The 26,184-nt window shown below is 44.1% G+C and overlaps 1 protein-coding gene across 3 annotated transcripts in view; it reads right to left on the reverse strand.

Annotated features, from left to right (window-relative positions):
- C5H10orf90 (chromosome 5 C10orf90 homolog) overlaps positions 1-26,184 on the reverse strand; it is a 244,669-nt gene that overhangs the window by 78,029 nt on the left and 140,456 nt on the right. For 2 of the 3 annotated variants that reach the window (XM_051145479.1, XM_051145482.1), the window contains one exon: positions 8,689-8,780. In XM_051145479.1, coding sequence (XP_051001436.1) covers positions 8,689-8,780 — 92 coding nt within the window. Of the gene's footprint in view, positions 1-8,688; positions 8,781-14,510; positions 14,580-26,184 lie in introns of all 3 variants that reach the window. The other variant, XM_051145481.1, reaches the window with a different exon arrangement.

Consider the following 26,184-nt stretch of genomic DNA (forward strand, 5'->3'; position numbering starts at 1 on the left):
TGGGGTTAAAAGCACGCATGTGCTACCATGCCCAGTTTCCTCAATCTCTATGCCTTTATTTATTTATTTATTTATTTATTTATTTTATTTATTTTTTTATTTAAGATATGTAAGGAGTTTCTCATTTCAAAAGATAACCAGAGATGGGGGAAGGGGAATGAGGAGTCCATTTTAAACCTCCTTCTGTGTCTAAAAACAATTAAAATCTTTCCAACTCTTGGATAAGACCAAACTTCAATCTTCCCTTCCAGCCTCACTGCCACCTTTCAATTCAAGGTCACTCTACAGTTCACGGTCAACTCAGTGGAGTCTCCAGGTGTGAGTGGCAATGCCTACCTAGCATCTCTGGTACTACAGGACAAAACAATTACCTGTAGTTTGCAATACGCAGATACCCATGCCTCCACCTTAGACAAGTCAGTAGAATCTCTGTGTTTCCAGAAGGCTCTGTGTTTCTGAGACACCCCTCCCCCTACCCTACCCTTCTCCCTGTAGCACTCTCATGCCTGTGATTTGCATACAAGAAAATGACAGTGCACCTGGAGCCCATTTGCCAGTGCGCAGTCCCTCCCATCCTAGTTAAATTTAGTGCTGATAATAATTGTTCCTGTGCACCCCACGATGGGTATAATCATACCCAGTGGGAATTCCTCTGACATGGATCTTTGGAGGAAAAAACAAAATCGGGCTTGGAACCTGCAGTGTTGCTCATACTCTGCAGGGCAATGTTTTCTCAAATTTGTTGAGTGACAACCTGCCCTTAAAACTCTCACAGTGTCGGGGCCTGTACACCTTAATTTCCAGGCTTAAGTTGCATCAGGACCTATGGGACTGAGGTCTAAAATTTATATTTGGTTTTCTTCTTTCTTTGTTTTTGTTTGTTTGTTTTTGTTTGGTTCATTTGTTTGTTTGTTTTTCAAGACAGGTTTCTCTATGTAGCCTTGGCTTACCAGGACTCACTTCGTGGACCAGGCTGGCCTTGAACACACAGAGATCCTCCTGCCTCTACCTTCCCAGTGCTGGGATTACAGGCGTGCACTACCATGACCAGCGATAATTTGTATTTGTAACCCGTTTCTGAGTCGCCTTGAGGGTGTACAGATTTGGAGGAAAGAGGTTTAAATGACTTAGGTGACCTGGGAGCCATCCTGAGTTGTGGGTTTCACAGGCTCAGAAGCCAGAGAAGCCTTGATTTGCATCACTGTAACACAAAAGACTGAAATAAAATCTGTTAGGATGCACCCTCCCTGGTACTGGAATCTTCAAGGTCAAAGGGCCGCCATCTTGGACTGAGGATCCTGTGAGAGTCTAGGTCTTAGAATCAGTATGGCTGTTTTGCTAGGACTAAAGGCTGCCGGCTCAGCTTGGAGTTCACATAGAAACGACCCTGACACTGACAACAGCAATCTGTTTCCTCCAGACAGAACTCAGGGACATATTTGCTGAGGGCTCCTTTGGTATCACAGGCCCTGGGCATCATTCCAAAAGGTCCTAGAGACTGAAAGGAGCCTGGATAAAAGAGTCAGCTACCATTTCATTACCTGAAGCCTGAAAAGTGTGACTGTGGTTTTTGACTCCATCAAACATAAGAAGAAAGAGCAATAATGAGAAGTGTGAACGTGAACTTATTTCTCAAGCTCTTGTGTTATTCGGGGTGACACTGTTCCTGGGTGAATGCATGCTGGCCAGCACCATGCCCAGGCAAAACTGTCTGCCTTCTCTTCTCCACAGGGAAGGTGTGAAGAACGAATAGAGATGACAGTGTGACAGTGTTTCTCAAAGTGTTAAGCCTTGCTTCAGCTTCTTTTCTATTGCTGTGTTAAAATACCATGACAGAAGCAACAGGAAGGAAGGGAGGAAGGAGGGATAGAGGGAGGGAGGGAGGGAGGGAGGGAGGGAGGGAGGGAGGAAGGGTGGGAGGGAGCTCGAAGTAGCTTGTCATACCATGTCCACAGTAAATACGGCCCAGGATCCTACCCATGAAATGGTGGCACCCACAATTAAGATGAGTCTTTTTACATCAGAAACCCTTAGAGCTTTGCCCAGAGTCCCATCTCCCAGCAATTCTAGATTTTGTCAAGCTGACAATTAATACTACTTATTAGAAGCTTTTGCGTTTCCTATGACTCAGCAGAAATTAGTAGGTAACTGATGTGATCAAAGTAACAGAAATATCTCAGCCAACCTGCCTATAACTAATTTTTGGTGCTGTTTATAACATCACAGTTACAGAAAAACCATATGCTTAGTGATTCAGGTGACAAATATTTATTGAATACCTATTAATACTACATGCCAGGTGCATGTTGAGTAATAGAACACCTCGTGGTCTCCTGGAATTCACAGCCTGGAGACAGTATCCAAATGACCAGGAGAATCACTAGACTGAGTGTTGAGAAAAGATGCCCAAATAAAATTAGAAAACTTGAAAAGGAAATGAGAAACCATTCACCTTTTAACAGATATAATACTCCTTTAAGGCAAGTTTTATTTATTAAAACTCATTTTCTCATGGAGACCAATAGGTAATCAAATACAATATCCAACCTAGAGCTGGGGAGATGGCTCGGTTGGTGAAGTGCTTCTGCATATACGTGTGGGAACTTGAGTTTGGATCCCTGGCACCCACATGAAAAGTAAGACATGACACCATGCAATTATATCCACAGTGCTAGGGCGGCACAATCAAGAGGACTCTATCAAAAACACTGAGGTTGAAACCAATCAACAAAGACAGTGGTGTCAACCTCGGGTCTCTACATGCACAGGTGAGTGCACCTACACACACACACGCGCGCGCGCACACACACACACACACACACACACACACACACTGAGAAGAGACAAATTGTAGAAGCATAAATTGTCTCAAATCAAGCTATTTTGGGGTGACTCTCTTCCTTTTAACTAACGGTTAATGAAAGGTGGCTTTGAAGGGAGCTATCTTTCAAGTAAAATAAAGTTAAAAGATGTACTACTGGATGTGAAAGGATGAAGGAAACTGTCTGGCACTGAAAGTGGTTCACGGTCAAGGTGAGTGAGAGCCAGGCTGGCTTTGAGGCTGGCTTTGGCAACAGACCATCTCCTGACCAGTGTCTTCTGAGGTAATTTTTGCCATCTCTTGCTTATAGATGCTGCGATTGATTTCTTTTGAATATGTTAAGATATCAATTTATTTTAAAATTTTCCAGTGTGATTTTGTAGAGCTGGTGACTGTGTTCATAGTTTCTTGCTTCTTATCGACTGCGTTGGCTTTTTTATTTATGCCTTAAGGCATATGACTAAGAAGGGCATCGTTTTCTAAATTGAAATAAGAGGAAGATAAGTGGCAGACACTCAGAGCAATCCCACCCTGAGCCACTGAGGTGAAAATGGCTTTCTTTCTGCAGCAATTTATATCTCCAAAGAAGAAGCACGCAGTATGATCTGTACCTTTGAAATATGTATTTTTCTCCCCTGGGTGAGACAATTTTTTCCTTTGCCAGTAGAGCTCTGCAACCTATGGCTGTATTTTCCAGATCTGAATCTATCTCCTCATAGATACCCTCTGCCATCGTTGCTTCCACCCATGGATGCCTGCCTACCCCCATAGAGCAGACTTAGAAGTGTCATCACTGAGTCATCGATCAGCCTCATGCTGCTGTGTCCTGGATACAAGAGCAATTCAGACTTGCATTTACTCCACTGAGAAGCAACACAGGGCTTCAAAACAAATGGGAAATGGGAGCTTTGCTTGCTCCTCATTGTGAAACCATTGGCTTTCTGCACAGTCACTAAAGACTAGAGGGTCCCTGCAGGTAACACAGCAACAAAAGGCTGGCTAAAATCAACCTTTCGGCCATGTTTTTTACTGTGGTTAATAGATACAAGAGTTGCCATTTCAACTATTCCAAGTGTACATTTCCCTGCTGTCAAATGCATTCTATAATGCCATGCAGCCCTCACCATCCATTTCCAGAACTCATCTTATAAAACTAAAATTCTGTTCCCGTTAAATGAAAAGCGCTCATTCCCTCTTCATCACAGCCTCTGGGTACCAGCAAGAATCATCGCTTTTAAATACAAGGGGGCAGTTAGTTAGTTGCAGTATTGTGAAATTGCTTCTTATAATCTATAGAAATTGAAAATAAAAATTATAAATCTCTTACATGACACAGAAATTGTTCATGTTGGAACAATGCATGATAGAAGAAAGTCATGAGAGTTGATATGTATTTTTAATGCATGTTTTTAAACACAGATAAGGAAACAATCTTAAAAACAAATAAGGAAAGGATATAAAATCAGTGTTTTTTTATGTATACATTTCTGTATTTTCCTGTTTCTTTCATGGCTTTCTCTCTTCCCCCTCTTCTCTCTCTCTCTCTCTCTCTCTCTCTCTCTCTCTCTCTCTCTCTCTCTCTGTGTGTGTGTGTGTGTGTGTGTGTGTGTGTGTGTGTGTGTGTGTGTGTGTGTGAGAGAGAGAGAGAGAGAGAGAGAGAGAGAGAGAGAGAGAGAGAGAGAATATGAATACAGGGATTTGGCCATATGGTCTCAAAGATCTGTATCATCATTAATGACCAAACACTAAATAGCATTGACATCAATAAGACAGCGCTGGAAATTTCCAGCTCCATGTGGAGAACAGAAGGGACCTATGGTCAGCTATGATATTTTCTTCCTTTCTACAGTGCTGGGAATGGAACTCAGGTGTACGCATAAGGTTATTGTATAGTTTAAATACTGATTTCCTCTCATGTCTGGTTGCAAGGTTTGTTCTGAGAATTTCCTGTCTAAATGCTGTGTAAACTCTGCTTCCCAATTGTCCCCAATATATCAATAAAGCAGCTTACAGCCAATTGATAAGCAGGGGAGAGAATAGGGCTGGACTTCCTGCCAGCCAGGGGAGGAGGAGTTGGGAGTGGAAGTAGGATATTCAAACAGGGGATTCAGTCTCCTCTAAGAGGTTCAAGGAAGATGAGGAGGGAGAATCTGGAGCTGAGGAAAGGTACAAGGCTAACTATCACTGGGATGTTTGCTGAGAGTAAGACAAATGACACAGAGGGTGAAGAACAGACTTACACTGCGCAAGATCGTGTTGTGAAGCCTTGTATTATAAAGGAGTCTCAATTATTTGTGTGATAGCTGGGTTAAGAGAGAAACGAAGAGAAACAAACACAGTTATATAAAAAGAACTTCAACACCCAGAGCCATCTGTGTGCTGTGCAAACATTCTAAGACTGTGGTTGTATCTCTCACCCTAGAGTCTTTCTTTTAAAAGTAGCAATGCACCTCGGCAGTGCTCCCATCCTCCCTGGACTCAACTCTTCCTTCCCCAGCCTCCATTCCCAGTGACCATGGTTCCTCCTGCTTATCCCCCAACCCTTTCTTATTCTGCTCCTGCGGAATAAACAAAGTATATCAAGGCAGGTTGAATTCTTGTCAAAGTGAGCATGGTGTGCCCTTCTAGAACAGGCTTTGAATGCCAACAACCATATCAAACATCTTAGGGTCCAGAATAGCATCTTCACTGGCTAGGTTTTGATAATGGCATAATCTAGAGTCATTGAGAAGTAGGAAGTTCAATTTCTTAAAAAATGTCCCCATCCTATTGGCCTAAAGGTGTACCTGTGAGGCATTTTTTTGGGTTAATGACTGATGTGGAAGAGTGCAGCCCACTGTGAGCTGTGCTGTCCCTAGGCAGGTGGGCCTGAGCTGTATAAGAAAGCTAACTGAACCTAGCATGGTGGCAGTACACATCTGTAACCCTAACATTCAGGGAGGCAGAGGCAGGTGGATCTTTGTGAGTTCAAGGCCAGCCTAGTCTACAAAACAAGTCCAGGATAGCCAAGGCTACACAGAAAAACCCTGTCTCAAAAAACCAAAAGAAGGAGGAAGAGAAGGAGGAGGAGAAAGAGGAGAAGGATAGAGAGGGGGAAGGGAGAGGGAGGAGAGAGAGAGAGAGAGAGAGAGAGAGAGAGAGAGAGAGAGAGAGAGAGAGAGAGAGAGAGAGAGAGAGAGAGAGAGAGAGAGAGAGAGAGAGAGAGAGAGAGAGAGAGAAGTCTATCTGGATGTCTACATGTAGAAAAATACAAGTAGACCCATATTTATCACCATGCACAAAACTCAAGTCCAAGTGGATGAAAAACCTCAACATAAAACCAGAGACACTAAATTTGTTAGAAGAAAAAGTGAGGAACAGCCTGGAACTCATTGGCATAGGAGACAACTTCCTGAATAGAAAACTCCAACAGCCTGGGCCTTAAGGTCAACAATTAATAAATGGGACCTCATGAGGCTGAGAAGCTTCTGTAAGGCAGAGAGCATTGTCAACAGAACAAAGCGACAGCCTACAGACTGGGAAAAGATCTTCACCAACCCTACATCTGACAAAGGTCTAATATCCAAAATATATAAAGAGCTCAAGAAATTAAACACCACCAAACCAAATAACCAAATTAAGAAATGGGGCTCAGAATTAAACAGAGAATTCTCAATAGAGGAATATCAAATGGCCGAGAAACACTTAAAGAAATGTTCAGCATCCTTAGCCATCAGAGAAATACAAATCAAAATGACTCTGAGATTCCATCTTATACCCATCAGAATAGCTAAGATAAAAAACTCAAGTGACAGCACATGCTGACAAGGATGTGGAGAAAGGGGAACACTCCTTCATTGCTGGTGGGAGTGCAAACTTGTACAACCACTTTGGAAATCTATCTGGTGCTTTCTCAGAAAACTGGAAACAGGGTTTCCTCAAGACCCAGCTATTCCACTCCTTAGAATATACCCAGAAAATGTTCCACCACACAACAAGGACATATGCTCAACCATGTTCATAGCAGCCTTATTCATAATAGCCAGAACCTGGAAACAACCTAAATGTCCCCCAGTTGAAGAATGGATAAAGAAACTGTGGTACATTTATACTACTTAGCTATTAAAAACAAGGAAATCCTGAAATTTGTGGGCAAATGGATGGAACTACAAATGATCATACTGAGTGAGTCAACGCAGACCCAGAAACACTCACATGGTATATACTCAATTATAACTGGACACTAGCCCAAAAGGTATGCCCCATGAAAGTCACTTACCAGGAGATTGGGATAGATGCGGGGACTTCCTATTGGGACTCCAGGTGAGAGAAGCATGGGAGAATGGGGAAATAGAAGGATCCAGAGGGTCCTAGGAACCTACAAGAAGAACATCATGATGGGCAGATCTGGACCCAGGGAGGTCTACTTAAACTATTACAGCAACCAAGGACAATACATGTAGTAAACATTGAATCCCTATTCAGATCTAGCCAATGGACAGGACATTTTGCAGAGTTGTGTGGAGAGTGGGGACTGACTCTGACATGAACTCTGATGCCCCATATTTGACCACTTCCCCTTGGTGGGGAGGCCTGGTGGCACTCAGAGGAAGGATAATCAGGCTCCCAGGATGAGACCTGATAGGCTGTGAGCATATGGTGGGGGAGGAGATCCCCTTCTGTCACAGACCTAGGGGAGGGGAATAGGGTGAAGGAGGGAGGGAGGGAGGAACAGGAGGATACTAGTGAGGGGATAACAATAACAACTGAGATGTAATCTGAATAAATTAATTAAATAAAAAATTATAACAGAAAAGAAAGAAAGAAAGAAAGAAAGAAAGAAAGAAAGAAAGAAAGAAAGAAAGAAAGAAAGCTAAACCAGGAATCAAGACAGTAAGCACAGCTCTCTGATTCAGTTCCTGCCTCTTGGTTCCTGCTTTGAGCTCCTGCCCTGGCATCTGTTGATTGACTCTGCCCTGTAAACCAAACCAGCCCTTTCCTTCCCAAGCTGATCTTGTCACAGTAACAGAAACCAGACTAGAGTAGCCCCTTTACCTCAGGAAACTGGGGCCAGGGGCCCCTGCATGAGCTGTAGATCTTTACTCAGTGGAGATTAAATCAAAGACGTACATTTTTGAGAAAGAGACAAAAAGAAAGACATGTTTACCGTGTAAGTTTGTTATAAGAAAACACCCATAAGACACAGCAGGTGAGCTTCTCTGGGGCAGACCTCTAGAATAAAGGGGAAGATGAGCACTCTGGAGCCTGGCAATTTAGCTGCTTCAAGATTTGCATGTGTGTCATGCACAGCTCTACATCGAAGCTTCATTTTGGCTTCTGCACAAAGGGGTCAACATCAGGACACCCACTCCAGGACAACAGAAGGATCAAATGAGTCCACCAGTCAGATGGAACCTGGCATAGAATCTGGCAATGTTGACCACTAGCCTGAATCACTTCACTATACAAATATGATGTCTGAGGTTTTGTGTCTACTTCATACTACTGGCACTTTTTCCGTTAAAACAGCCCGTATGAGCTCATTATGTTTTAAAGTACTTCCCCCTGACCTCCAGAATGCTATGTGGCATGACAGGCTGGCTCCCCTCTCTTACCCCAAAATGGACCATTGTACTCTCCCCTAACACTGCAAACTCACAAAGTGAAGATTATTGAAGAGTTACTTAAAATGCACACGTATATAGAATATGTGTATTCTATACTTCCATGTAAAATTCTTTAATCTCTTATGGTCAGATTTTTCTGATTCATTAATGCAACATTTGGCTAAAGAAAACAAACTAAAAACCTATTTGAGCAGGCCAGCAATTGTTTTTATAATCCAACACCTTTTGCTGACCAGTCTAGAAATCACAAATGTGTGTTACCTTGACGAAGTCCAACTCCCTCTCTGTAACATCAGTCTGGAGATTTTGAAGGGCGATTTGATCATTTGTAGTATAGCGCATGTCCAGTAATCCTAGAGAAAAGGAGATGACACGGCTACTTTTAGTACGGCAGAGGATAAAATGGAATGCGCAACTTCAATTTTACTATAAAATTTAATGTCCCCCATTCACATAATATACCAGGCAGTAGCAGCTCCGGTATATTCCAAGCCATGACAAAGCCTATGTCCTTCCTTCCTTGTTCCAGCCACTTTTTCTCTTGGAGCTCATTATTATTGGCTCAGCTATATGAGTCCTTGCCCCTGCAATTGTTTTCAGTCTTTAGATTCAGTAAGTGGTTGAGCAGATGCAAAACTTTGTCTCCCCCTATGACCACATTCTATAGAATGTGACTGTTCAAAACACTACAATGTATAATTCTGGTCCTGGGGATTTGAAAGGTCAAAAACAGGTTCTTTAAATTTAACATCCTATATAAGATTCTAGAATATGATGGAATCAGGATGGGAGCAAGGTTTCTACCTCCAGGAGCATGAAAAGATTTCCTGCTTGTTTGTATAGGGGTTGAAGCATCTTCTGGAGAAAAGCATATACCACAGCACCATCAAGCTTGCCAGATTTGTGAAGGGGTCAGGATTTGACTCTTGGGTCTTTCAAGGGTCAGATAAATATGCCTTAAATGGCAGAAGGTGCTGTTGTGACAGCATGGGTCAAGGCGGTCTTGCCAAAGCCCAGCATCACTAATGAGAGGAAAGAAAGACACTGGTCAGGCAGCCACTAAAATTGGACCAGAGAGTCCCAGGGCTTGAGTCCCAGCTCTGGGTTTGTGGGTGGTTTTGAGCACATTGCTCGGCATACCCTCGTTCTTTCCTGTGTGATGGAGAATATGGAGGTGGATACTTCCAGAAAAATTTGAGTGACACAACTAAGTTAATTTCAGTGCAATGTGCAACATGTAATATCATATAATAATAAGAACTCACTACATCCGGAGTAAGTAGCCTAATTTCTCACGTGGAACGGGAAGGCTGCTGGGATTGGGAAGCATGAGTGATTGAGTAAGTATGAGCTTCCTCTGACTCCTGTAACAAATGGCCACAAGATAAATGCATCCTTTATAGGTGTCGTATCCAACACTAGACTAAAATCAAAATTTCAGCCATGCATTGCTTTCTGAGGGTGTGGGGCAGGGGGTAGGGGGTCGAGGGGTTACTCTCCTGGACTTTTCTTGCTTCTGGGCAGTGTTCATATTCTTTAACCTGTGCCTACCTCACTCCAGCCTCTCTGCTCTTTCATCGGTGCCTTCTCTGTGACTCTCTCTGCTCTATTGTTCCTTTTGAACAAGGATTCCTGGACTAGAGTGAGCCCACCTGGACAATCCAAGGTAATGTCTTCATTTGAAGGATGGATCACACCACGGAAATATTTTAGGTTCTCATATTTCTTGTACCACACTAATTGGGACGATTCAGGTAAATAGAATGTATGACCTTCAAATATGTATATAAAGTCTATGTAACAGCCCAGAAAAAAAAATACTTATAGTGACAAACAATGAAAAGGAACCATGATAGAATGTCTGGGGGAATCTACAAAAACAGTAAAGTGACTGCAGGGAGAAATGGCCTTGAGTGAAAGGAACTGGCTGAGAACCAGGTATGGGGCCTGAGCAACTGAAGGGTACAGTTAGGCTTTGTGTCTGAAGACTCAAGCTGTGGTAACAGTCGTAGTCATGAGGCTGCACACAACACTTTCAGCCTCACTGCTTGTTTACTCCCATCTACAAGGTCAGAATATGCGGCTGATACTGTTGAGTCCTTCTAGCTCCCCTTTGCCAGATTGCTCCTCTATGCCTTTGCTGTTAGGAACTCACTCTCAGTAGTGCAGAGTCTCCTTCTTCCTTGCGTATAATTTTCACCCTGGACCATAGCCACCATGGTTATGATATAAAAGGCCATGACCTAACATAACAGCAGGCCAAACTTTATCTTGAACACCACCCTCACTCAGGTCCCCCTCTACTGAATGCCCCTCACTTGCCTTTGCATCACTCTTAATGAATGCTCTATTCTTTTTTTTTTTTTTTTTTTTTTTTTTTTGAGACAGGGTCTCTCTGTGTTAGCCTTGACTGTCCTGGGCTCACTTTGTAGACCAGACTGGCCTTGAACTCACAGCGATCCACCTGCCTCTGCCTCCCAAGTGCTGGGATTAAAGGCATGAGCCACCACTGCCCGCTGCTCTATCTGTTCTTGAATGCCCTCAACCTCGGTCTCGGGGCTTTCGTTCTTAGGAGAAATCTGTGATGGCTAACCACCCCTCAGTGCTATCCCACAGCAGAGTTTCTCCAAGTATGCCTCCAGAAACAGGGCCAGTACTGAAGGAGTTGATAAGAAACATCTGTTCTGATGGTGTCACCAGCCAGCACCACCCCCAGATCCACCAAATGAGTATCCATCCATGCTTTATCCTGTTTGTCAGCACCAAGTCCAACATGGTGTTAAGACTAATAACATTCCATATGGGTGGTAAGTCTGATGACCCCAAAGGGAGCCATGGTGTTTTGATTCAAAAACTACCCTTCAGTTTTCAAGGAGATATGCCTCACCTGTGTGCCTGGGGATCAAAGGACGCTTCACTTAGTATAAAAGTACTGGTGACATCAGCCACTGGATGTTTGTGATGCAGCTAATCAAAACCTTCAGTGACCCACAATTGTCATCCTGGAGTATGGTATTCATGGTCTGGTGGTTTGTGCTCAGAGGGGCTTGTCCATTCACTAACTCACTAGGTATGCCAAGAGATGACCTCTCCTGAGTCTATTAGAATCATCACAGTTGTTTCTCAACTCAGTCTGAGCCACATACTCAAAGCTATTCTACCCTTTCATCTCTCTTCACAAGGCCACAGTAGGCTGAGTCAATACCAAAAAGCTGAGCAGCAGAGGTGGGAATGATGTCCTGCCCTCCAAAGGACATCAAAGTAACATAGTGACATTTTCGAGAATTCTGGAATTTTGTTTTTTTTGTTTGTTTGTTTGTTTGTTTTAAACACAGAACTACTATAAGAATGTGCTTCCGTTTTCATCCGAGGTGTGGGGATGTGTGGCTGCTTTGGACTGTCGGCAGCAGCTGACCTTGATTTGCCTCCTGCTCTAGCACAAGCATGGCTTTGTCAGATGCAGATAATTTATGTGATTGTGTGACGTTTGGAACACTGGGAACTTTTTAGAGGGCATATAAACTCGAGCCACCCTTTCCCTAACCCTAGAGGCACAGTGGGTAGTGGTTAGTTGTTTAGGGAGATTGGTTGCATTTTGTTAGTAGCTGTGGTCAAAGAAGAAACAAAAGGAAAGAAATTAGATTCAGGGATCTCTTTCTCTCTTTCTCTCCTTCCCCCTCTATCCTTGTTTCTTTCCTATCTAGTGTTAGGAGGTAAAACTGGGGGTACAGGGTGAGAAAAAGAAGAACCCACAAATAGCGAAGACTAGCTACAAGGCAATGCCATGTATTTGTTATCACAGGCCTCAGACTGACACAGGAAGCTCTTCCGGTTGAGAGGGCCAGGAAAAGTTTAGGATACCAGAAGTGGCCTCGTCAGATATGGCATGCATTAGTGACATTTCTCATTGCTGTGACAAACTATCTGACACAGAAAATCTCAAGAAGGCTTGTTCTGGCTCATAGGCTGAGCTTCAGTCTATCATGGTACACTGGGGAGAGTGGTTCTCACTGGGGAAACAGTTGGCCACACTGTCTGAGAACAGAGGATAGTGCTGGTGGCTCAGCTCAATTTTCTGCTTTCTTTTTATTGGGTCCAGGCCATGGGATGGTGCTGTCCATGTTCAGGGAGTCTTCCCACCTCAGCTCAACCTCTCTGGGAACACTCTCACAGACAGGCAATTCTGAATCAGGTCATGATGACTATGAAGATGATCAAAGGAGAATTTAAACAAAAATGCAAAGGAGTGGGAAGGAAGGAGCACAACCAAGCAGATGACAAAAGCAAGGGGGAAAGCTGAGCATAGCAAAGAGTAAAAAGACAAGAGCTGGTCACACTGTGATGACTCATAGGGTGTACATACAGGATAATAAATTCCCACGCATTGTCCAACACAACTTGAGTTGTCCCTGCAAATAGCAGACCAGCGCTGTCGTGTATTGGCTAATGAATCAATCCATCAATGCCACCTGCAAAGAGGGGAGTGCATGGGTCCTGGGTGCATGCCTGAGTGTGCTTCCTCTCACACCTAAGGCACTGTGTCAGAGGAGAGACATCTCACTCTGTACTGGTGGATTTTACAGAACAGCTTTTCCAATCTGACAGGAGTCAAGGCTTCCTCTTGACTGCCACTGTCTCCTCAACTGCAGCTCCTTCCACTGCCTTAAAGACAGTCCCCTAGAGACTGCCTCTGTGGGATTTAGCTTCAGTTGAGCCTCTAGAGATTTCCATCTTGGACTTCTAGAACAACAAGGTCTTCTCTCCCTTTCTGGATTTTCTCCTTGATGCTTTCTGTTCATCTCCGTGTCCTCTTAACAAACCCATGTGAAGCAATCTAGCCAGAGGGTCCAGGTACCCTCCACGAGAACCACCTTAAAGGTACTGAGAAAGGTGCTTTAAAAGCTCACCGCTTGGCTGCTCCACGTCACCCCAAGTCAGCCTTTCCCCAAAGGGGATCAGTTCTTCTCTAGATTTCACCACTCCATTGCTCTTGCCTGCGTCCCTCGTGAGTGGTTACATTCACCATTACCCACAGTACAACCAGAAGCAATAGCCTTTGCATCCCCACCTTCTCTCACCTCCAGGACCCTCCTCAAAGGCAAAGATGGTCTTGTGGAAAAGCTCCCCTCTATTGTATCAGTTTACTTTACCCAGGCTCCCTGGTCTTGGAAAACTCACACCTGGGCCAAAAGCCATACCCTCTGGCAAGCTTGGCTAAATCTCCTTAACACCACAAGCAGTGACCTTATAGGCAGGCCCCGTGGGTCAAAAAAGCTATTCTCATCACAATAAGGCTTGGAAACTATAACATTGCCATGCACATATATAGGACCCTAGAGGCTCAAAAGAATCAGGGTAGGAACCTTTGAACTACTTCATGTCGTGGATGTGGGTACCTTGAATTTCTTCACAGCCTTGAACTGTCTCACAACTTGACTACATGTACTGCCTTCCGGCCTTTCCTTGGCCTAACTACTAACCTCTCACTCCTGACACAGTTCCAAGTTACCTGCTCTCAGAAGGAATCCCTGACTGGCTCCTACCACACATCCCAGCTTATATTAGAGTTTGTACAGTGAGTTTGTACAGGGAAAGCTGTGCTTTCCCTGAAAGCAGATCCTTCTGTGACTCCCAGGCTGGAGGTTGCTGGAATCCCTTCATTTCCGTTACTTGTGGCCACCTGCCTTAGACCTCTGCTCCATCTCCTCACAGCCATCTTTTTTATGAGCTTATGCCTCTACATTCCTTTGCCCTTGTAAAGATGGTGTTGATTGGGTCTGGAGAGCACCCTAATCCAGTGTGATCTCCCCTTAACCTAACCACATCCTCAAAGATCCTGCTTTCCAATAAGGTCACATTTACAATAGGTCTGGAACATCTTTTCAGGAAAACCAGGTCAACTCACATGCTCATCCCAGACAAGTGTTACGACATGTGCTTCTGCCACCCGCTCATCAGTCTGACTCCTACAAACACCCCTTGAATCCTGGAACTTGGTACCTATGATGGCTGGTCAGTTGAAGACACTAAGACAATCATAACATTTAAACTCTTGTATCTGTGAGGAAAAAGCTAGAACATACCTTCCCCAGACAGCTTGATCATGTCCCACTGATGTTTCAAAGCCATCCTAACTTCATTTTAAAGACCATCTAGTGACAAAGACGTGCTTAGTTAAACCAAGGAACAGAGCCACAGTTTGCATCTGTAGCAACTGTCGGAATGAGTCAGGCTCCCAACCTTCCGCCCTGGTCTGATAAAATCATTGGAATGTTTACCTAGCAACCAGGTGATGTATAACCACCTCAAGGCCACTTCTTGTCACTACTTACTTGGGGTTAACATCTGAAACTCATTTGGCAAGCACAATGGGTTTAAAAGCTTCCTGCAGGGAATAGTTAGACACAAGGAGAAAACAAACAAACAAACAAACAATCTTTAAGTACTGCCTGGAGTCAGAAGATTTCTTCCCAGCCTGTCCCTACTTTCTAGTATTTCATGTGTGTTGACAATGTTGATTCCTTACTAAACAGCAAGTGAGTTAGTAAGAGTTCTTCGGGAGGGCTGCAGAGAGACATCTCAGAGGTTGAGAGCATGCACTGCTCTTACAAAGAACCTAAGATGAGTTCCCAGCACCCATGCCAGAGGGATCACAACCACTGATAACTCCAAATCCAGGACATCCAATGCCCTCTGGGACACCGTGGAGACCTGCACTCACATGTTTACAGACCTACACTGATATACATAATTTAAAAAAATAAAAATAAATATTTTTTTTAAAGTTCCTTAGGTCTAAATATACCCAGATAACATCACAATACTAAACAATTTAATCTGCTTATTGCTAGTTTTTATAAACCAGCCTAGCTCAACTTCAGCACTAAGACATCCATCTATTGTACTAACTACTATGGCTGGCTTTTATGAAATCAAACTATCTTTGGCCCTAAAATATGAAGATGATTATCTTGTGACATATGTGACTCAGTTTGAAGCGGCTTTTACAATTATTCCCCCTTATCAAGCAAGAGACATAGTCCAAGAGTTGACTAGAGTCCTAGAATTGCAGACTGTATCGACTATCTACATACTACGCTTTTCCTATACTCAGAGACCTATGGAAAAATGCAGCCTAAAAATCAGGCAGCATACTAGGTTGGAAATCAATGATAAAGCAGGAACAATTACAATAATATGCTATAATTAAAATGTGTTTGTGCCCATGCACATGTGTGTGCATGCTGTATACGCCCACGTGTGTATTGGTGCATATGCCTGTGTGTGCTGTCAGAGTCCAGAAGAGGGGGTCAGGGTTACTGATCACTCTCTACCTTATTCTTTTGAGGCAGGGACATCTGCTGAACTTGGATCTTGTCATTTTTCTGCTAGGCTGGCAGCTAGCAAGCCCCAATCCTTCTATCCCCAAGGCCCTCAGTGCTGACGTTATAGGCATGCCTGGGACAATGCCCAGCTTGTTACATGGCGCTAGGGTCTGAATTCCAGGCCTCACACTGCTCAACAAGAGCATATATTCACTGAGTCAGCTCTCCAGCCCTCACTCTGAAAAAAAAATTTTTTTTTTGATGTAGGTTATGAGGAATTAAACTCACATCTTAATGGTTGTGTTGAAGCCACTTTACCTCCTGAGCCTTCTCCTCAGCACATGTAATACAACTTCTAAAATGTGAGTTGTTTGCTTTTGTAATTTCCCATTTGATGCTCTCTGACCACAGCTGGTTACAGAAAACAAACCATAGTCAGTGAAACTACAGGTAAGGAAGATGACAGTGGTCAACAACACAGTGATGTGCTGTTCACGTTGTGATAGGAGCTAATGACACACTGGAGAAGTTATTGAACTGAAACCCCTGGGCTGACATGGCCCTGGCACATGAATCACCACACTTGAGATGCAGCAGCCAAGGCCAAAGGGGAGATGTGGCCAGCTGCATAATTCAGGACCTTCAACGAAACGGATCATTTGGGATGGCGACAGCTTTATGCTCTGGGATGAGGCATCCACGGTGTGGTCATTATCCAGATGAGCAGTGCCCTTGTGAGCAGTTAGACAATGTGAATGGCACTGGCTGACCCCAACGTGTGTCACCATCAGGTCACAGTGGCTGAACTGGATTGAGAGCTGACCCCAAGGAAGATGTTGGCTAGACAGTGTCCACATAATTTGCAAATTATGGAGTAAGATAGACGGTTTAAAAGCCTGTGGATTTTTTCAGTGCTAAGGAATCTAGTTGAGTGAGACCCCATAGAGTATGAGGCACAGCCTCCTCCCCCACAAACCTGATGCTATGGCTCCGCTGCTCCATGGCAGGGATATGAGTCTCTAGGGAGACAACTGTGAAGGGCACTCAACATGGGAAGGCAGGTACAAATCCCACATGCATGGTCAGGCTTGCTCACAGGCACAGCATCAGCACCACTACCACCCGGCCCTCCTGTGATATGTGTTCACTGAGGCCCCAGGTAAAGTACCAGGAGAAGTCCTGGGTCTGAAGAGTCTGTGGCCGAATGTGGAGGGGGCATGTAACATAGAGATCTTTGCCTCTTATGGGTGGCTTTAAAAAAATGTTGGAAGCACACAGAATGGAACATCTCCCAGTTCTGTCATTTTTAAGCATGTGATTTGGTGGCACTTAGAGTAGTCATGTTGCTACACCATCCAGTTCCCAGAAAGAGTAGTCATGTTGCTACACCATCCAGTTCCCAGAACTTCTTTCCAGAACCAAAGACATCCTTACTCAACATCAATGCCCCAGTGCTACTCTTCCAGGCACGACACCCAGCCTGCTGCCTTTGTGAGTTCCCTGGCACTAGGAACAGCATCTGAGTTGAACATACAAGCAGCATTTGTGACTGGTACCATATTTCACATAATATAACATACTCAGGGATGTGGTGGAATTTACTGTCCCTTTGAAAGCTGAGTAGCATCCCGCCACACAGATAGACGCCATTCTTCCTCTCCTTTCCTGTTAGCTGGCACTGGGGGAACCTCTGCGTCCTGGCTACTGTGAGCAACGTTGAGTATGACAAATGCACAAATGTCTGTTTGAGTTCTTGCTTCTCATTCTTTCTTTCAGGTTCCCCTCTGCCTTTCATTCTGTGGCGCCATCTTGATCTGATGTGATATCTTCCGAGGTGGACAGCAGCTCTTTCACATGTGGAGACCAGGGAACAATCTTGTGCACTATTCTTCAGACCTTAGCCAGCTTTAGTTCCCGACAGTGTCTTTGGCCTATAACTCACCAACTAGGCTAGGCTGGCTGACTAGCCAGCCCATGGCAATCACCTGCCTTTGCCTCCCGAGCCTTGGGATTACATCATGTACAGTTGTACCCAGTCTTTTTTTAATGTTGGTTCTTGAGGGTTGAATTCAGGTCTCCCCATATCCCCACACACAGACCATTTTAGTGACTATATGAAAGCCACCATTTTTTAAACATTACCTTTTCCTCCTAGGCTACTGCCTACATGGAGTGAGGGGAAAATGGGAAGTGGGATCTTGGCCTAAGACCCTGATAGGTGGTGATGGATGGCTGCAGTTGAACCCAGGTACCCAATGTTGTGTATCCCACACTGTTGTGTGGACTTAGAGATGAAAGGGAAGAGAAGAATTCTTTTTTATGAGTAGTCTATGAAGTCAATGGGTAGTCCCAGTCAGGGATACCAGGCCCAAGGGTAGGGACCATATATCCTGCCACTCTCGGGAACCTAAGCAGAGAGCCATGACTTGGTTAGTAGGAAGGCTTAATGGAAGAAGATGAAGGTGAGAATCTTGTCTATGTTCCTCTGGTCCCATGAGGGCACAGCGTGGTCACCTGGGAAGAGGCCAGGCAGGGAGGAAGGATACTAGTTCCAGTCCCCACTCAGCTGCAGGTTGGCATCTCTCGAGGGCTTGATGCCCCATCTCATCTTGGGCTGCAAAGTGATGTCCTGTACTCTGGTGGAGTTCTCTTCCTCCATGGCTTGGACATGAAGTGTTGAGGACATGTGAGATAAGATGTATGGGAGAGGGTGACAGTCTCTACTTGAGCATTGTCCTTTCATGAGGAAGAAACTGTGTGGGGTCAGGGAGCTGTGGAACTGAGGAAAGCCGACCTGGAGGAAGAGTTGGGTTGAGGTGTGTCTAAATCCCAGAAATCTCATCCAGACATTGGCAGGGGTAGGATAGCTGCCTCCTGTCTTGGGCTTCTGTGTCTTGGTGCACATAGCCCTGTGGCCCTACCTTTGCTCCCTGGAGCTCATATAGCCAGATTAAACTTCTTCTCCCCTTGTAAGGTCATGTCCAGCAACACCTGGAATTCCTCCTTATATAAATGAGCACCCTGGCCCCGGCCAATGATGTACATTCATCCCAGAAGCCTCTACCCACCCCTCAAAGGTTTAAGTAGCCTTTGTTTCCCTCCTTTACCCCCCATTAAATGAGCGTCTCACTGAAGCTGCCTCCCAAGAGTCTTTTCTTTTTGTGCTCACAAACACCTGAGGTCTCTTCAGCTCCTGCCTAGCTGCTTCCCATCTCAGGAGCCACTGGTTGCAATCTTGGGAAATGGAGCAAAATTAGCCTGATTTGCACAAAGGTTTTTACACCACATTTTCTTCTTCATCAACCTTGATGAACACAAATGATCACTATACCATATTGAAGCCGTTTGGCCATTTGACTTCAGGGGAAGCCATTATCCAGGTGGTACTTACAAAAGAACTGCGGACAATGGCAACCAAAAAGAGGAAGTCCCTCCCCAGCCTCAGCCTGACTGACATCCAGCCTGTAACAGGATCCCAGTTTGTGCAGGTCATTAGGCAAGCAGCTTTCTAAAGGATGAACAAGGGTGATTAGATTCTGGTTCAAGGCTAGAGGATGTCCAAACACCAGGACAGAGAATAGGACATTTTTGAAACATCTTCAAATAAGGGCCAGGGGTGGCCTAAGCCCAGCTGCTAAGCATGCACTCTAGTAACATCAAAAGAACTTGTCAACTCAGGTTCATTAGAGAAATAAAATGAAAAAAAAATATGCTCATAGGATGGCAGGGTGGAGCAACGTGACACTTGTGCATGGGACCGGTGGTGTCTTGTTGTCAGTCGGCTTGGATGAGTTGGCCAGAGCAGCAAGCCTGGCTTCCGGAGCCCACAGAGATGATTACAGGCTCTGCCAAGAACTGGACAAATGAGGCTGGTGCAGCGTCTGAAAGCCCCAAGTGGTAAATCTCTCATTAGAAGAGCCATTAGCTGCACACAGCACATCAGGTGGCTAGGGTAGGGAGTGGGGAGAGGTATCATCACTGGGCTGGAGCTGAAAGCACAACACTAGAGGAAAAGCTGAGGCTTGGAGAGGCATGCTCACACTCCTACCATTAGCAGGATTCCTGCTTAGAAGGCGAAGTAGCCGCTACAGGACTCTCTAACAGCGTATCAGCTATGCTGGATAATCAGAATGAGGTTGCACTCACCTGGAAGGCTTTCCCCTCGAGTTCTTGGGCTTTTTTTCTCAGCTGAATGAAGCCTCAAGCTCTCAGTATTCCCTGTCCTCTACCCTCCCTCCCAGTTAAGGACAAACATCATTCTGGGTCAAGAATCACAGAAACTGACCCTTGCGGTGACAGGCACTTAAGAATACAAAGTTCCCTTGATCCCTCCTTGTTACTTAGTTTCTTTGGGTTTGTGGGTTGCAGCACAGTTATCCTGGTTCTAGGGAGGGTCCTTGAATCCTATTAAGAAGGGGAAATAAAATAGATGTCATAGACATTGGAAGTGGGCGGGGGGGGGAAGAGGGAACTAGGTAAGAGAAAGAGTGGAGAGGGAAGTGCGGTAGGGGAAAATTAGGTGTGGGGAGAGTGGGGATGAGTGGGTGAGAGGGCTGGGAGAGAGAAAGGAAATTGGTGTTGGAGACCTGGGATGGAGGACGCTCCTGGGAAGATATGGGCGTGACCTTAATTGAGATTCCTAGCAGCAGGGATACTGAGACTGAAGTAGCCACCTCCTGTAGCCAGGTGAGACTTCCAGTGGAGGGAGGGGGACACCATTCCACCCACAAACCCCTCTGCCCAAAATTTGTCCTGCCTACAAGATGTGCAGGGATAAGAGATGGAACAGAGATTGAGAGAATGGCCAACCAATGACTGGCCCAACTTCAGACCCACCCCATGGGAGAGCCAATCCCTGACACTATTAATGATACTCTGCTATCCTTGCAGATGGGAACCTAGCATAACTGTCACCTGAGAGGCTTCATCCAGCAGATAAAGGAAACATGGAGGGACCCACAGCCAATCATTAGGCAGAACTTGGTGAGTCTTGTGGAAGACTTAGAGGAAGGATTTGGGGAACTGGAGGGGCCAAAGACACCACAAGAAGCCCTACATAGCTAATTAACCTAGGCCCATGGGGGCTCATCGGCACTGAACTACCAACCAAAGAACCAGAAATGGGTAGGACTTTCCCAAGAAGCCTCAGTCAGGAATCAGCAGACTCAGTCTCAGTCAAGCCTAATGAAGTTGTGCCCTCTAGCTTTTTTTTTTTTTTTTTTTTTTTTTTGGTGCCCTCTAGCTTTAAGGGTCAACTTGACCCAACCCAGATTCACATGGGAAGTCTTAATGAGAAGTCATCCAGACAAAGTTGGCCTATGGGCATGTCCCTGGAGGATTGTCATGATAGCTAGTTGATTTGACCTAGTCCACTGTGGGTGGCACTATTCTCTAGGCAGGAGGTCCTGAACGCTATCAGACAGTGGGGAGATAGATGAAAGCAGCAGCAAGAAGGCAGCTTGGCGGCTTCATTCTCTCTGCCCCTGACTGTAGTTATAGTATTACTAGCTGCTACTTTGAGTTCCTACCCTGACTTTCCCAAATGTGATTGATGATACCTGCAACTGTGAGCCAAGCAAACTCTTTCCTCCCCTAAGTTACTTTTACTAAGGGTACTTCTATCACAGCAATAGAAATGAAGCCGCAACAGAAGGCCTGGATCTTTGCTATTCTATCTTTTCTCTATTCACGCCCCTTCCTGATGAGCTGTGCTATACAGTCTCCTCCCTTCCCAAATGATTAGCTGTATGTTTAACACAACAGTTTTATTGAGTATAACTTATTTTCCAGAAGGTTTCCATCTTGAACAGAACAGGCATATCTCAAGGACTCCAGGGCACCTCTATTACCTCCCAAAGAAGCCCTAGACCAAAGAGCAGTTATTCCCTGTGCCCCTGTAGCTCCAGGCCCTGTTAACACTAATCTGCTTCTGCTCCCGGGTTAGCCTATCCTGGGCACTCTATTTAATGGGATGATGGGATACTTGACTTTGTCTTCTTTCACTTAGTATTGTTTATGCCGTTCCCTCACGTTGTACCACAAGCAGGAACTTTATCCAGTTTCATAGCTGAATAATACTCTGTTTAGTGGAGAGGTCACATGTGATCTGATATTCACCCATCATCTTATGGGCATCTAGACTGACCCAGAATATCATGAATATTTGTTTACCGATTTTCATGCAGGCATGTGCCCACGTACACTGAAATGCTGAGGTATATGGCAACTTCATGTTTACCTTTTGAACAATTTGTCAAACCAAAGTTTGGCACTTATTCCCAAAGTGACTGGATCATCTTGTGTCATGAGTGACAGCATAGGCAGGATCTGTTTTTGTTATAGTTTTTACATCTTTGCTAGTACTTGCTATTGTCATATTTTTCCTTATAGCTACCTGAGTGCATATGAATGAATAGCCCATTGTGGTTGCATTTCTTTGATAGTTAACAACATTCAGAATCTCTTCATGAGCTTAATGCCCTGTCCCCACTATGTATTCAGAGGAGGAGAAATGACAGCAGTAGTTCCCAGACTCCCATAAGAGACTGTTTCCTATCCATGGACAATTACAGATGGAGCTGGTATTGTGAGTGAGGCAGAGGGAGTATCACAAATGTGACTTGTGTCTAGCTGGGTAGCTTCCGGACTTTTTAACCTGGATAAGTCACCTTACTGCCCTGTGCCTTAGTTTCCCTATCTACAAAGGAGGCATTGTGCTTTCTATTTTATGGGGTAATTGTGAGTGCTAAGAGAAAAGACATTGAAGTAAAAATAAATAAATAAATAAATAAATAAATAAATAAATAAATAAATAAAGCAATGGTATTTTCTCTAGGAAAAAAGAAAGAGAAAGGAGACAGAGAGGCAGCCCTCAATGCACTGCCTGTTCATGGAAGCATCAAACAAATGTCATTTCTTTAGCTCCACAGAAAGCATTAGTACAGTATTCACTAAGGATAGTGCACTGGCTTGGGTACTAAGGTCATAGTGATGGACAAAACAGACAGAAAATCTCTGCCCTCCTGGAGCTTATGTGAAGTCTAACATTCTCAAAAGAAGTTAATGAAGCTAGTTATTATTATAATTCAACATTTTTACTCTTGATTGCAAAATAAGTACCAGTTCATCAGAAAGCAGGACAAGACAAAGAGAGTTTCACTAATGAACTTGAACTTTAGTGAGAGATGAAGCATTAGCTTCAGTAATTGCAGCTCTCTGCCAGCTCCAGGTGTGGCCTTTCCTTCCTCTCTGAGCCAGAAAGGAGAGGGGTCCAAGAAGCCACTGTCTGCAGGTCCACTAGGCATCAGGGATGTGAAAAGCACAGAGAAGAGAGAGCAGAGAGGAGAAGAGAGTGAGCAAGAGAAGAGAGATGAGAGAGGGAGAGAGAGAGAGAGAGAGAGAGAGAGAGAGAGAGAGAGAGAGAGAGAGAGAGAGAGAGAGAGAGATTTAGCATCTCTAGATATCTAGACAAAGGAGCTAGGAGTACCTTAGAGGAACAAAATGGTAAAATCATAAAAGCATAAAAAATTAAATAAAGAGGGTGTGTGAGAGCAAAGGGCAAGGAAAGTGGCTCAAGCTGCTTGGGACACACAGCAGGGCTAGGTAGGGGGCTTGGACATGGAGGAAGGTACATGGGGCCTTGGGACTTGCAGCAGGGCTGGGTGGTGGGCATCCACAGCAGGGCTGAATGAGGCTACTAAAAGAAGAAGAAAACGTGGCAAACCGAAGAATGCCTCTACGACAGGTAACCAGTGAGGTTCCAAGGCCACACTCCTCTGCTCAGAGGTCACCAAAGCCATGATGGAAACGTCCCATGCACCAACATGTATTCCCAGTTCCACTTAGGGCTACTCCAGAGAACTGAATGAGGCCCAGAACCTTCTTCAGGTTCCCTAACCTAACCAGGTACTCAGATGCTAGGTCCTTCTCAAACCTTCCACTGGGAGAGCCTTTCAACACCAGCTGATTGCCAGGGGCCGGTGGGATGATCTACAGTCTGATGACTGCAATCCCCGTGCATGCAGGAGGGTGGAAGGGTGACAAAGGGGGCATGTCACACGTGGCTAGTCAAGGTTACCAACAAGGCTGTCATTTGCAGGAAGATGGATGAGAAACAGCCAAGGATTTGTCCTACCAAATGCTAAATTCTATAAAAAGTGATGGGAAAGACAGTCTAGTGCTAGAGAAAGAGCAAAGCCAAACTGGCAGAAAAGAACAGCAACAAAAGAGCTCCAAAGGCAATCTCAGCATATGGAAATGCTGAAAATAACAAGTGGGCACAACATATTAGGTATTAACAATAAAAACAAAATTAATGACAGTAAATGATGACTGAACAATCCATTATTATTTTGAAAACCCCATTAGCATTCCCTTTGCTTACCAAACCCACCAATCAACCACAAATAACCTACAAAATATGAAAGTAAACATTTTGTTTCTAAAGCCAGGAATGGTGGTACATGTCTGACACCTCAACAAACACTAGGGAGGTAAAGTAGGACAATCAGAAGTTCAAGACCATCTTTGGCTGTGTGGCAAGTTTTTGGCCACCCTTAGCTACCTTTAGCTGTCTCAAAATTAAAAACATATTTAAAAAATATAGAATAGTTAATACATTTTGTAACCCTGGGTAGAAAAGGGTGTCTTTAGAAATTTCTCAAAGAAAATCCCATTAAATAAAAGTTGAATAAATCCAACTAATTCGAATAGCTGTTCATCACAACTTGCTCATCGCCAAGTGATCCCATAGAGAGAGGGAGACTGAGTGATCGATTAGAAAAACAATATTGAAACTACTGTAACAGGCAAAAGCTAAGCACCAAAATTAATAATTAAATCTTCTGAAAACTGAATCTGGGGAAAGACAATGAGAAAGTGATGAAATCAAACCAGGCCTTTCTCAAAGAGATACGGTCATTAAGCAACTCAAAGGATAGGCAGCATCCATCTATAGGCTCTGTAGCAGTGCCACCCTTCTCATCCCTGACAATAGCTCTTTGTGTGTCTTAAAACATTTTTTTCTTGATGATATTCTGTAGATTTTTTTTTAAAAAAAGAACTAGCCTTTAGTGTTTCTTGTAATTTTTCTTATATTACATTGATTTCTGTCATTATTTTGACTTGTTTTTGTTACCCATGCCCACGTTTGTACCCCAAGTTTATTTATTTTTACTATTTGGCAGTTACATACCTCACAATATGTTTATAAATTCTCTTGTTGAAAAACATTTTTGTTTCTGTGTTTTGTTTTTTTTTTTAAGCATCATTATTTTCTGTTGTTACCACTAGGGAGGGAGATGCTATTGGCTGGGGACAAGGATGTCTCTCACCATCTTATTATACAAAGGCCAGATAGCTTAATAAAAGAGTATTTGGCCCGGAATGTCAACAGTTCTCAAGGTAAGAGCCATGACACAGGCATAAAACTATTAAGAGGTTTTTAAAGACAATCCAAGAATCTTTAAACAGGCGGAGTCCTCTCAAGCACATCACATTCCTTACAGGCCTAGTATGCTCCCTAAGGAAAGACTCCACTTGAACCACTTCCTCTCACAGTCCACAGATATTAATTTGGGATAAGTCACAGACCAAAAGCTTTTAGAAGACAACATTTTAAAAGAATGTCTTTGTGAATTAGGAGTCAATGAAGCTGCCTTATGCACGGCTCAGAAAACAACAGTAATAAAATAGAAAAATATATAAATTGGATTTCAATAAAGTTGTATCTTCTGTTCTCAAGGAGACACCTTAACAAAAGGAAAAGACCACCACAGACAGGGATAAATACTGTAATCTACAATTCTAACAAAGGACAGATACCCAGGATATTTAATTGATGGGGTCATTCAAAGTATTAACAAAAAGCACATATGGCTCAACATCAAATGGAGTTACCAAACATTTGCTTGTCTTCCCTGGATCAGCAGCAACGACATTTGTTTTTCTGGCTGTTTCTTGGCAGCTGGCAGTGACATACAAACTCAGGCTACCCAATCCAGATCATCAAACCACTGGGTCCTGTACAGCTTGGTTAGGAAGGAAAAATGGTCTGTCAACCCTTCCCAAGTGTGCTTGCGGGATTCTGGACTGTGTCTGGCTCCTTCTGCCTCTATCTACTCCAGCCTCTCATTCCCGGCCTTGGCCCAGGGCTTGGTGGGTTACTTTATCACACCCTTTGTGTTACTTAGGGTTTGGGGGGTGTTCTTTGTTTGCTTGTTTGTTTTTGGCAACCTTATACAACCTAGAGTTATCTGAGAAATGAGAATCTCCATTGAGGAGACACCTACACCCTATTGGCACATAGGCAAGCATGAAATGCATTTTCTTTTTCTTTTCTTTTCTTTCCTTTTTTTTTTTTCAATTTAATCACTTTACAGCCTGATCCTAGCCACCTCTCCCCACTCCTCCCAGGTACTGCATTTTCTTGTTT

This window comes from Acomys russatus, chromosome 5 (genome assembly GCF_903995435.1).
Source record: "Acomys russatus chromosome 5, mAcoRus1.1, whole genome shotgun sequence".
Classification (NCBI taxonomy): Eukaryota; Metazoa; Chordata; class Mammalia; order Rodentia; family Muridae; genus Acomys; species Acomys russatus.